This window comes from Nymphaea colorata, chromosome 4 (assembly GCF_008831285.2).
Source record: "Nymphaea colorata isolate Beijing-Zhang1983 chromosome 4, ASM883128v2, whole genome shotgun sequence".
Lineage (NCBI taxonomy): Eukaryota > Viridiplantae > Streptophyta > Magnoliopsida > Nymphaeales > Nymphaeaceae > Nymphaea > Nymphaea colorata.
The window spans coordinates 6,792,714-6,805,481 of NC_045141.1; the positions used below are offsets into that span (position 1 = coordinate 6,792,714).

Below are 12,768 nucleotides of genomic sequence, written 5' to 3' on the forward strand. Positions count from 1 at the left end.
TCACTATATTAGAGACTTAGTTCAAACAGAGATTATCTTTACTGAATGTGTTGCTTCTAAAGATCAAGTTATAGATATATTTACTAAAGTTCTTCCTATATCTGATTTCATGAAGTGTTGTAACAAGCTGAGCATGATAGACATCTATGCTCCAACTTGAGAGAGAGTGTTGAGAAAATGTTCTGTTTTGAGGTTTTCTGTATTTTGGAACTTTATTATTACGTAGTTCTTTGAATTTTTCAATACTTATTGGACTCTTTATGTAAAAGGTTAAACATAACCCTAATTAGTTCTTTTTATTCAATTAGAAGTGTGGGAGCCGTAACAAGGAACGAGCTCTCTTCTCTCTCTCGTGTCTTCTCTCTCATTCTCTCTTCTTTGCCTTCTCAACTATTTCTCTCCTCTATGTCTTCATTCTTATTGATTTGACATTGAAGATCAACAATTTCAAACATAACATAGGACCTCAAGGTTTCGCCATAACTCCAATCACCGCCTGAATCTAGGGAGATAGTTTACCAAATTACCCAACTCAAAACAAAAAATCCAAAAATAAAAAATAAAAAATATTAAAATAAACACATGTTGTCCAACTAAAGTTTTTCTGAACAAGAATAAGTGTAACTATCGACCCTCGCCAAACAGTGGGGGCCAGCCGGTGCTGTTTGATGAAGGTCGGCAATGACGTTTGCCAATGGCGATGAGGGCCAAACGGGCAATGGATTGACCCTCGATATCAGGTAAGGCTCGCTGCCAGCCCTCACTGTGCCCCTTCCTATCGGCAATGGCGACAGTGATTCTCATCAGACAATCATTCACAGTCTTGACCTACGGTGAGGGGTGACCCTCACTGCTCAACAAGGATCTTATCAACCCTTGCCAAACAATGAGAATCATCCTTCGCTATCGGCGAGGGTCGTCGATGATTGTTAGTGACGATCAGCATTTATTGCTTGCTACGATCGCCATCGACCCTCATTTGAGAGTGAGGGTCGCCCGTTGTTATCGGCGAAGACCCATGGTGACTATCCCAAGGAGAATCATCATCGGCCTTCACCAACAATGAGGGGTGACAGCGAGGGTCAAAGGCTACCTCATTGGGTAGCGAAAGTCAATTGTTGCATGGTGCACAAGGGTGATTAGTCTCTACTGCCTAGCAAAGGACATTGTCGACCCTCATCGAACTGTGAGGGTCTCCCCTTGCAGCCAACAAGGGCCGATGGGAACCTTCACCTACCACCGAATGGCTGAATCGACCCTCACTGCCATTGACGAGTGTCACTATTGACCCTCACCCAGACAATACATATTTTCTTAAATATTTCTTTCATATTTTTTTGAACTTTTTTAGATTTCTTGTTTTAAGAGGGATAGTTTAGTAAATCGCCTCTCTAAATGCATGTGTTCAAAGGATAGGCAGTGATTTGAGAGTTATAACCAAAACTTGGGCCCATTTGTTATGTTTGAAACATTAGGCAGTCCTCTGTTATTCGTTCAAACAATGAGCACCTTGATGTAATTTTTTCTACATATAAATGTTGTATCCCCGCACCAAGTTTTCGAAAAAATGGTTTTGCACCGGTATTCATACCAACGCCTACGTCGGCACAAGTGGATGATGCATAGTATTGCCCTTAAGAGAACTTTGGGTAGGACAAGCTTCAAATGACACCAACTCTGGTACAGAAAACTGATCATGTAAAGCTAGTAGAGATATCAAGAAGTAGGTTGGTGCCTATGTGACACGGATACGGCAATCTGGGTCACGTACCGGTGTCGACACTCCGACACACGGATTCCGACACTTGGACACGACAGGATACGTTTTGAATCGGGTCTGGGTTAGACCCGATCCGAACCACTTTCATAACCCGATTTTATGTTTTAACCCTCGATTTCGTTTTACGCTTTACCCTCGACAGGCGACGGCGATGAGCTCCGGCGATCGACGGCGACATCCGCTGGCGTTCGGCGGCAGCCGACGACAGACAGGTAAGTGTTTTTTTTTTTCTTTTCGATATTAGAAGTTAGGGTTTCATGCTTCATTTGGGTTTTTCTTGCCGATATGGGGATGTTTTCGTTTGAAGATTGGACGGTTAACCCGTCGATCGTGATCCTATTCTTCAATGCTATGTGCGATATTTTCTTTTTTTGTTTGATTTGAGGATTTGGGGATTTTGCCGATTTGGGGATTTTGCCTTAGTGCTTGTAAGTTGCCGTTGCCAACAGTCACTAGAATGTGCCAGATGTTGCCTGCTCTCATTGAGGACTGTTTTACATTATCCAGAAATAAATCTGCATGTTTATACTTTGTTGTATTGTTTTATTTCATGTTATGTTTGTTTAAAACTTTCTTTCTCATGACTTATGAGATTGTAAGAGTGAATTATTAATTTAATGTTTTTTTATTTTATTATCATTTTTAATTTTGTAGAATATAATATTCACTGTGTCCGCGTATCCTAAAATTTTGAAAATTGCCGTGTCCGCATACCTGTACCCGTACTCATACCGTACCCGTACCCGTGTGACATAGGCTGGTGCAGATGACTTTAACTATTTCACACTAACTTGATTAATGGACTATCCTTTTCTTTTTCTTTTTATATTGTATTAAAGCATGCCAATTTTTTACATTGTCAATCAACTTTTTTTTAATAGGAATTTTATTTCCACATTCATATAGTAAACCTGGTTTGTTATCTCTAATTCATGAAAAGAGAACCCAAGCAGAAACCAAAGGCGGTGCTGAGAATAGATAAAAATTAAGAACGTAATGGTTCATGATTCAACTAGGAGTGGTTTAACTTGTGACTTGCCAGGTTAATTGATGAGTCAGCCAGGTTCTGACAATTTCATATTAATGTAAAATATAACTATATTTGCAGTTTTTTAATCATTATGGTATTGATATACTAAAAACAATATTACTAATGATGCGCATGTACATAAAATATTTAAAAAATATATTCTTCATAATTTATTTTATTATTAATTGCATATGCATATTTTATAACATCATGTATCTGTGTATATATTTTGCATATGATATATGCATAATTTCATATATAAATTAATCTGTTAGCATAGTATGTCTGTGTGATATGTATATAAATTGTATACATAACTCAGAAATGACTCAACTGAACGAACCTATGACAGCCGTAACATGCCAAAACACCGCCACTCACCCAGACCTTGGCCAAAAACTTGGAGGCAGCTACTTAGTCATCCTATGACTTATTAAAATCATGTCAACTCTCTGGTTGTTCATCTTTATGACTAGGCAGATGACCGAGTCCGGTACGTCAACTTAGGTTGAGTTGGCAAGTTCTGAAGTTGATTTGAGAGCAAGTTTTCTATCACTAGACAAGAGCAAGTCGCTGGGGTACAGATGAAGGTATGGGGATATAAACATTTTCACTAAGTTCCTAATATAATTCTTATATAGAGCATGGTCAGAAATATTTTTCCCAAAATAATGCTCATAATATCTCCAACAAAAAGATAAATGGAAAGAGGGAATTCATTGTAACATTTTGAAAACATGCCAATTTCAGCTTCTTGAGAAAATGACAATACTTTTGTGACATTTTCTCGAGATTATTTGGAATAGATCTTAAATATATTATAAACTATGCTATTTCTTTTAGCGCTTTAATATTTATTTTGGATTTTTATCCATGTTTTCGTAGAATTTCATAATTACATAAATTCTTTTATCACTTTTTATATGTTTCCTTTATTTTTTAAATTCCTGAGAAAGAAACATTCTGATACACCCCCAACAAAAGCCTTGCTGATAAGCACCTGGGAACTACATTTGTGACAATGATATAAAGGGACATGGAAGAACAAAATGGAGTGTCACAGGACATATGATGCAACTGAAAAAGCTCGATGGGGACAAATGCAATATACTGACAGCAATATATGAAATTACATAAAATTACAGTAGTATGCATGATGGCAGGGAATGGACGAGAGAAACAATAACAAAGAAAACAGAAGTTATTGAACAATTGAAAGAAAATTCCAATATAACCTAAGCTGCAGAAAGCATGTAAGTTGCAAATGCATGCAGGAAACATCAACTGCCGTTCATTTGCAAAGATGAAGTATGACAAAGTCTTCACAAATGCATACCCCCAGAACTAGATGCAACCACATAGGTCCTTTCACTCGATTGCGAATATAAGGCATCCCTGCAAAGTGATAAAGAAAATCATTGACAAGAGGACATAAACTAAAAATGGTTGTACAAAACCATGTTACAGAAATTGCAGAAAGACACTCTTAAGGAGTTCAAATTTGTGGTTTCCACCTAAAAACTACAGAGATTCTAGAAACCCACGTTCCAGCATAGCCCACTTATACCTTGATTGAGACCATGAATGGCACTAAGCATTCCTCCAGCACCCGACCCAGCCTAGCATGCCAGAACAAAATAAAATGAGTCAATTCTTCTTGTAAGACAATAAATACACTCTTAGTTATTATCTAAATTATCAAAGTGTCAAGTGTATTGTTTCCACATCAGTGCTCACAAGGTCATAAGGTAAAGACACGAAGGCTATGTAAACCACCATAGACTGTATTGGTCATCCAAATCTTTGTTGTCTTGCACTGTATTCAAGTCAACCATATAATAGCATCAGAAAATAGTATAAATCAAGTAGCTTGAATGCATCCAAGTATCTCCCATCATCAAGTTGACCAACAGCAAAATGCATATGCAACACAATCACATACTAGCACAACGAAAAGTAATCTCCTATACAGTTCAATTTTGTAAAAATTGATGCACCTTGACACGAGTTTTCAGATATTATAAATTTACCACATCTACATGACATTTGCTACTTTATTTATAACACTAACTCCACTACAAGGAAAGTAATTCTAAGCAAGAGAGTAGGTATTTTAGGTTTAATGTCAAACATACCACTGCAGTTGCATCATGCAAAACAGTCGTTATAGTCCAGTCCCCTGCTTCCTGAATTATCAAATCATGGCCAACAAAAATTCAGCAAAGGACAACGTTAAATAATTTCTATAGTAGAAAAGGAAAAACAGAGGTTTATGTCAAATATATTCAAGAAGTCAATCATAAATTGCAGAATAAAATCAACATGTCAATCGCGTATTGTAGGAAATGGACTCCTCCAGGCTAACTTATACTTGTTGTCTCAACAATTGATGGCATAATTGAGAACAGACAAAAAAATTACACGCTATATGGTGCTTAGGCCTAGGCTAGACTAATTATGTTCTTTTGCACTCATATTACCAACAGACAACATTTCCCTTTCAATGTCAGATATTCTATGTAATTCTTCCAGAAGTCCATGATTTCATTCCATGCTTGCAATACCCTTGTGAGTTTTACAAAGAGGTAAAACCATGCATCAAACATATCCTTGATACACAGATCTCAAAAAGAAAAATAACATGTATTATGTGTGTCTCACCCATGTTGCTTAATTTCAGTTATGTGGTCAGCCATTTCACGGAAGATGGTTTGGACAACATTCATACCAAATACAAGCATGTTTGACTAGAAATAAGCGAAAAAAAAAAACAAAAATAGAAGTGGAAGTCAACTTGATATCCAAGTTAATTCCATATCCTGTCGTTCTTGTTTTTCATTTAATATCAAGAGGCATCACAATAATCAGAATTGTCGCGGCACCTGTAGTAGGATAGAGGACTGATCCAACAAGTGATGACTCCATGAGTTAATCCAGTCTTCACATGGAATCACTCTATGAAGGACAAAATATCTAACCAGAGAAATTTATAGATGGTTTGAAATACTAGTGAGCTTCATGGATGTCAAAGGGTATTAACAAGGGTTTAGAGAAGATCAACAAGCAATTTTCTGTGAGAAAAGTAAACTGTTAAATTCGCATTAGAACCTTAGAAAAATTTATATTCACAAACTGCTGGAGTGTTGAAATATATATCTGTATATAAACCATTCATATGTTTACACAAAAAAGAACAGTTTCTAAGTTAAATAATTGATACATATAATTGTATTAAAATGAAATTAAAAACAATGACAAAATAAAGTGAAAGGTGTCACTGGATATTAACTCAAATCTGATCTAAAAAGTACTCCAGTGGTCTGCCTTACCATATGGAGATGGGTATGGCAGATTTTCACATTTACCATGTGATATATATATATATATATATGTATATATATATATATATATATATATATATATATATATATATATATATATATATATATATATATATATATATATATACATGACACACACACATATTATGCATGCATATTTGTATACATTCATAATTTCATATGTATAAAATTTGTACTATTTACTTATAACATACAAATGGGTTATGTAGTTTTATGTGTTGTATACTTCCATATTATTATTTTAATTCTTTTTTTTTGTATTTTTCCTTTTTCTTTTTAACCTTGTGCTGCAGTCCTTCCCAACCGCTAGAATTCTAACAACTGAGGCACTAGCCAACAGCTAGACCTCCATCTCTTAGTTGCTTAAAATTTAAATATGGCCTGAGGTCCTATTTGTTAAGTATGTTTCTGCATACTGTTCTTAATAAAGTCTAATTCATTATTAGGTGTCTCACTGCACATTTCATGTTTTTGTGCCTTAGTGCATTATTTGCCTTCTGTTGGCGATTTTGAGTCAGGGTTATATTCTTATGAGAGCTTGTCATGTGCTTATTCAAGCTCCTTTTAATATTCCCCAGGTCAAGTTAAAGTTATTTTACAATTTATACATGCCTCAAGCGCTAGATAAAATTTGGAGCGGTTAGGAAGACATTTGACAATGCTTGCATGTACACCTCATCCTTCAAAAAACAATACATCGTGCATTTATGACATCAGACAACTAGCACTCAATCACCAGACAAATGTTGCCATACAGAACTCCTCTCCAGCTATCCATTTGCAGAAACTGCAGGGATCAAGTCAAATTTACTAAGTTCAGAGATGACCACCTTTTACCTATGAATCAACATAGTAGTGATGTTAGTTGTTAGACTAGTCGCCTAGTCTGGCTAAGGCCCCGTCAGCCAACTGCTCACTGTCTCACACCTGACTCCGAGTTCGGTCTTGACAACTAAAGGATGCTTGGTTAAGCACCTGTTTACAATTTACATGGCAGAAAAAAACATTGGACTCATCTCTGCATAAGATGATTTAGAACTATTGAGGAAGAGAAACAGATATTATATAAGATCAATATTGCACATATGCAACGGCCAAATGCAAAAAATTAGGGTCGATAAGGAACCGAAGAAGAGATTCCATTGTTAAAAGAATAAGAGTGGATTCCAACTGCAAATATATTCCTAGCCGAGAAACTCGCTGAATCGTAACAAGTCTTTGAGGGAACCAAATAGGACGCTGTAAAGAGTTTTTTGAGAAAATAAAAACGCCTAAAGAACAAGAAGAAGAAATAAGTTACAGACGTCATTGATTAATAAAATTACAAGAATCAAGAAACAAATAATACATACAAAATCAAGCTAGACAACTTGACAGGAAGCGTCACAGTATTAGACACTAAAACATGAAATACCAACCGCAAAAATAAAACCTATTGAGCAAAATGTTCGGTGGCTTCCCAAGAAAGTAAAAACCCGAACCGTAAACCCATCGACACTTCAATCAATCAGAAATTACGAAGGAGAGTTGAACAAAGAAAATACCGATTCAGGATTCACAAGAGAGAAGCAACGCGGGCAGCGTGCGGAACCGAGGCCAGGATTAATGGTCGGTTGATGGTAAAGGTTTCCTGATCGAAGCTTCTGTTCGTACACCTCCCTCGTTCCCATGGCGCTCTCCCTCCACCTGTCTGGTTCAACCTTCCCACGGAAGTGCGTATGGCGGCAGGTTCTCGAGGTGAAATGGATCGGGTTTGGACTGATACTACGGGTCAGAAATTATATCACATTATGTATTATCTCGAACAAGATCCAAGCTAGTATCGAGATCCAAGGCGATCTGTCGACGTTCCCTTAGTTTCTTATACAACTTCTAATAAATTTGATTTGGCCTGTATAACAACTTTAAAAACTATATAGTGGCCCCTACTAGAACAAAATTCTCCTTCCGTCACTGCTTACTCTCTGCCTCAAGTTTTTACTACACATGGGTGTCTTTTCCAATCTGCAGTGATCTTGGCTTTCCGTTGCTAATGTTATATTCTCACTGGTTTCATAAGTACAGTAACATTTTTTTTTACAGCTCTACAAACCTACCCTACAAAATGAGGTTTTACCCTAGAAAATGAGCTTCTACATTGATTCATAAAACATAACAAGTGTATTTTATTGTTTTAAGCAGATTCATGAGACACTAACAATATATACGTTATTATTGACAAACAGCCACATGAAGGCTATATTTTTCATAAATTTTAATCTGGCTTTATTAGATTTCACAAACTAATAATATATATGTTATTATTGTAGTAACTTTTTTGAATTACAAACCATTGATATTACATTCAAAATGTCTTGTTTTTGTCTTTGTAATGTCTGACAAAGAGTATCACTCTGTTTCAAAATTTCTTGTACCAAGTAAAAAATAAATACAAAGTCAAATAATGTGATCATTAAGTTTACTACTTGAGCTTTATGTAATTCATCATTAGGTTTACTACTGCACTAATAACATCAATTATATATGTTAACTTTTCAAAAAAGTTATGAACATTGATAACTTATTTTGAAGTTGTCACAAGTACTTCGCATATTACTAGCACCATCATATCTTTGACCTTATATATCTTGAATACTAAGATTATGTTGAAACAATAAATCAGAAATTGCATTCTTCAAAGTAATTGTTGTAGTATCCCTCACATACACAACATCTAAAAATCCTTCTTGAACTTGACCTTGTTTATTAACAAATATAAGAACAACAACTAATTACTCTCATTTGGACTCATCTTGATCAATGATAATACAATATTTAACATCATCAATTTCTTTTATGATTTTAGCTCTCGCTTTACTTGCAAAAAATGTAAAATTTATTTCTAAATTGTTGGTGATGTATATTTAGCATTTTTTGGGACATTATCCAAAACAACTTGTGCAACTCTGTCATTATAACTAGCTAAAGTTTTAATGAACTCAATAAAATTACATTGATTCAAGAACTTGAACTTTCATCATGGCCTCTAAAAGTACAAGCTTGAAATGCAACGAACTATGTCTATAGATGCATTTAATTTCAAGCAGTTGTTATAAACAAACCCTAAACTTTGCTTTTCAATCATTTTATCTATGTGTTTGCTTTGACGACATAAGTCATTTAATGCTCGCATATTCATATTATGGGGCAAATTTTGACTTGACCTCTCATAACTACGAAATCAACATGCTTTCTCACCACCACCACTCACTCTCTTCCAAGCTCTGATGGATTGTCATTTGAATATGCAGTATTGAAAAGATAACACGACAAACAATATGCATTATTTGTATTGGGAGAATATTCTAACCATAAAAATCTTTGAACTATGAAGCTTGAAATTAAGAAGATAATATGAAGGACTTGACATTGAATATCTATGAAATTTGTGTTGATATGACTCATGATTAATATATGCTCGCGTAACTTCATCTCTCTCATTTACTGATATCTCTCATTTATGACGTTGCAACCCTAGATCACACACGATGCTTTTTGCAATTTGAATTTTTGAATACTTAAAATGTGAAAAAATTGAGCAAAAAAGAACAACATCAAGAGCTTTCGAACTAGAACAACTAGTATTTTGGTTTTCTCCCTCTTGATCAATAACTTGTTTTTTTTTTTTTGAAATAATCTTGAAGATTTTTCATTATCTTCTCAATAAGCTAATACAAAAAATCTAAAATTTAAAATAGACAATAAAATTTAAACATGTCAAAGAAAGATACTAAAATTTTAACATATGAAAAATAGGAATTTAGAACCAACCACCTTGTAAACAGCAGATAAAGAAGTCAACATTCACCTGTTGAACCTCTTGCACTTTGTAGAACCTTGCTTTTCAAATTACCACCCGTGGATAGGCCTTGCAAATATGGATTCAGAGTCCCCTCCTAAGCAAGTGACATTCAAATAGTTAGAATAAAGCTAGTAAATGTTACCCCCCAAAAATTTATATCAAAATTTATGAAAACCCCCAAAATTTACCCAAGATAAGTGCCCTTGAAGCAACCCTAAACCAAAAAACACGCTACAACATAACACTCATGGCAGCCAGAGGTTCAGACACGGCCGTGGAGTCACACATGCATTTGACAAGATTTTAGCGTATTAAACAAAAAAGATTTGAAGGACCTCTAAGGCTTTAATGTATATTACGTAATTACTCACACTATACATGCTTGGCTGCGATATTTCTATTGGGCTTGACAAGAAGTTTATCTAATAGAGATAGAGAGTCTGTAGTAATCTACATGGTGCTCATAAAAGGAAGATGCCAAATCATCTAACAACAATAAGAAGAAAAAGAAGGGAAAAGACAAATGGCACAACTAAAGAATCAAATGGAGCCTAGTTGTGCAAGGCCAAACCAAACAAAGTTTTCAAGATCACTTTTCTTAAGACAGGAATAGATATGATTCTTATCCCAATTGAAAGCATTAAGGATCGTCGTCACTTTTTTAAAAGTTAGCTCCTCCTAGATATCCTAGCGTAGCATGCCCATCTTGCTTCAGATCTACAACTTACAAGCTTCTCCAACAATGGCTCATCTTGCATGTGATGACTGATGAGTTTGCCGATTACCTTATAAGTTTCCAAAAATGAATTGTGATAGGTGATGGGTGATACCCGTGATGGTTGCAGGGGATCAGGGTCTTCAATATCTAGTTCTTGTACTGCCTAATTAATTTGTTGTTTTCCCCCAAAATCTTCTCCCCACAAAACATGTAGCGCTCGACTTCTGTAGGTGGACCGGATCGGGTCCAGACCCGGACCCGAACCCACCTGCGTGTGAGCCCGACGCCCTTTTCTCCCTCTCCTTCCTCTTTGTTCCTTCCTCTACGACATCACAAAGAAGAATCAGGAGGTGGGAGGAACAACCGACGATGAAGTTTGGGCCGGCGGTGGAAGGGCGACGGTGATGGCGCTGTGGTAATACTCGCATTTTCTCTGTCCCTCCTATTTTTTTTCTTCCTTCTCACTGTCTACCATTGTTTTTCCCTCCCCCGCTCTTCTCTATCATCTCCCTCTCTAATTCGAGCTCTCTCCTGACAGCTCTCATGTCCCTTCACTCACCCTCTCGTCTTCTTCTCCCTCTCTATCTACGCTCCTCACTCCCTCTCCCTGTTTTCTGTTCTTTCCCCCTTTGACCTGAGTCTTCTTCCCCTCTTCCGCTCGTGCTGTCTTACTCCCTCACCCATGCTCTCACTCTACTCTAGCTCTCTTTCTCGACCAAACATTTTCGTGTGTTGCCTCTCTCCCACTCCCATCCACTCGTGTCCTCCTTTTCACTCATTTTCAACCTCCCTCACAACTATCGTGGGTTTCTTTTAATGACAAACCTCTCATTTTGACCTCTCTTTTGCCAAATTTTACCATATTTATTGTTGTGGATTGGATTGCAGTTTGGGAACGCATTTTCCCCTCATAACAGTGACTAGAATGCATTGGTGGTGGTGGCGTTGAAGGATTTTAGCCGCTTGAGGATCACTCGAACTCGTGAGGTGGCTGCCGTGAGGACTGCAGTAGCTAAGACTTTAAAATTGGGGTGAGCAAGACCTAATCGAGCCTAGATTGTTGTATATTTTCTGTTGGAGATCTTATAATTATTGATTGAGCATGCTAGAATTAAGAATTGGTGATTTAGGATATATGTTAGTGACTTTGCTTTTTGGGGAAAGTCTATGATTATTTTGGAGAGGCGATGATCCATGCTTGAAGTAAAAAGCTTGCTTGGGGGTTAGGCCCCCTACCTTTATTCCAACAAAATGGTTATATACATGGGAAGGTCCGAAAGGACCTTCCCGATAAGTACAAAGGATTGACCCAACCCTTTACCCAACAAAAAGAAGACAACCAACCTACAAGCTATGCATATACATTTTCAAGTCAGCAAAATAATCATGTGTAGCATTGGCGTGATCCATGATCAGCCGTCCTATGTCAACTGTAGCAGCACCCTGCTCCACAAAAATTCTCTTCTGCAATTGGTCAAGATACCTATTCCAGCTAGTAAGTGGTCTTCTACCTTCCAACCTTTGTCGCGTTTTCCTCACCCAATCTTTAATAGGGGAGACAATAATATAGTCACCTCCATAATCCTTGTGGAATCTGAGAATGCGTTCCAAGACTTCCATTTCACCTTCATGAATGCTACCACGAACATTGATAATCACCACACAACCCATCTGGCCATTGTCCGCATAGCTAAGACCAGCTATTTTCGGGCCATGCCTAGTAGACGCTCTAACAATGTTGATTAACATGCCATTTCTATTAGAGACAATGGAGTCCACACTATCAAGACCAGTCTCCATCCAAATTCTCAGCTTGAGTTCAATTTCAGCAGGCCACTTAATAGAGGAAAAACTGTCCAAACAACTCCTCCAAACATCTTTTTTGAACCTACTAACATGGGGTTGAAGGTTGTCATGCAGACATCTATTTCTAAGCCACCACAAATTCCAGCAAACAATTAAAAAGGTCATCCTCCAACACCGACGTCGCCACTTTCCTGTTATCTTAGCTTGAATCCATCTCTTGAAAGCATCTGC

The 12,768-nt window shown here is 36.8% G+C and overlaps 1 protein-coding gene across 3 annotated transcripts in view; it reads right to left on the reverse strand.

Annotated features, from left to right (window-relative positions):
* Positions 1-7,907, reverse strand: part of LOC116253578 (uncharacterized) — a 54,209-nt gene extending 46,302 nt beyond the window's left edge. For all 3 annotated transcript variants that reach the window (XM_031628479.2, XM_031628478.2, XM_031628477.2), the window contains exons 1-4: positions 7,717-7,907; positions 4,946-4,996; positions 4,378-4,429; positions 4,147-4,205 (exon numbers count right to left, since the gene is read on the reverse strand). In XM_031628479.2, the coding sequence (XP_031484339.1) occupies positions 4,147-4,205; positions 4,378-4,429; positions 4,946-4,996; positions 7,717-7,842 (288 nt within the window). In that variant the 5' untranslated portion in view covers positions 7,843-7,907. The remainder of the gene's footprint in view (positions 1-4,146; positions 4,206-4,377; positions 4,430-4,945; positions 4,997-7,716) is intronic.
* Between the last annotated feature and the right edge of the window lie 4,861 nt (positions 7,908-12,768).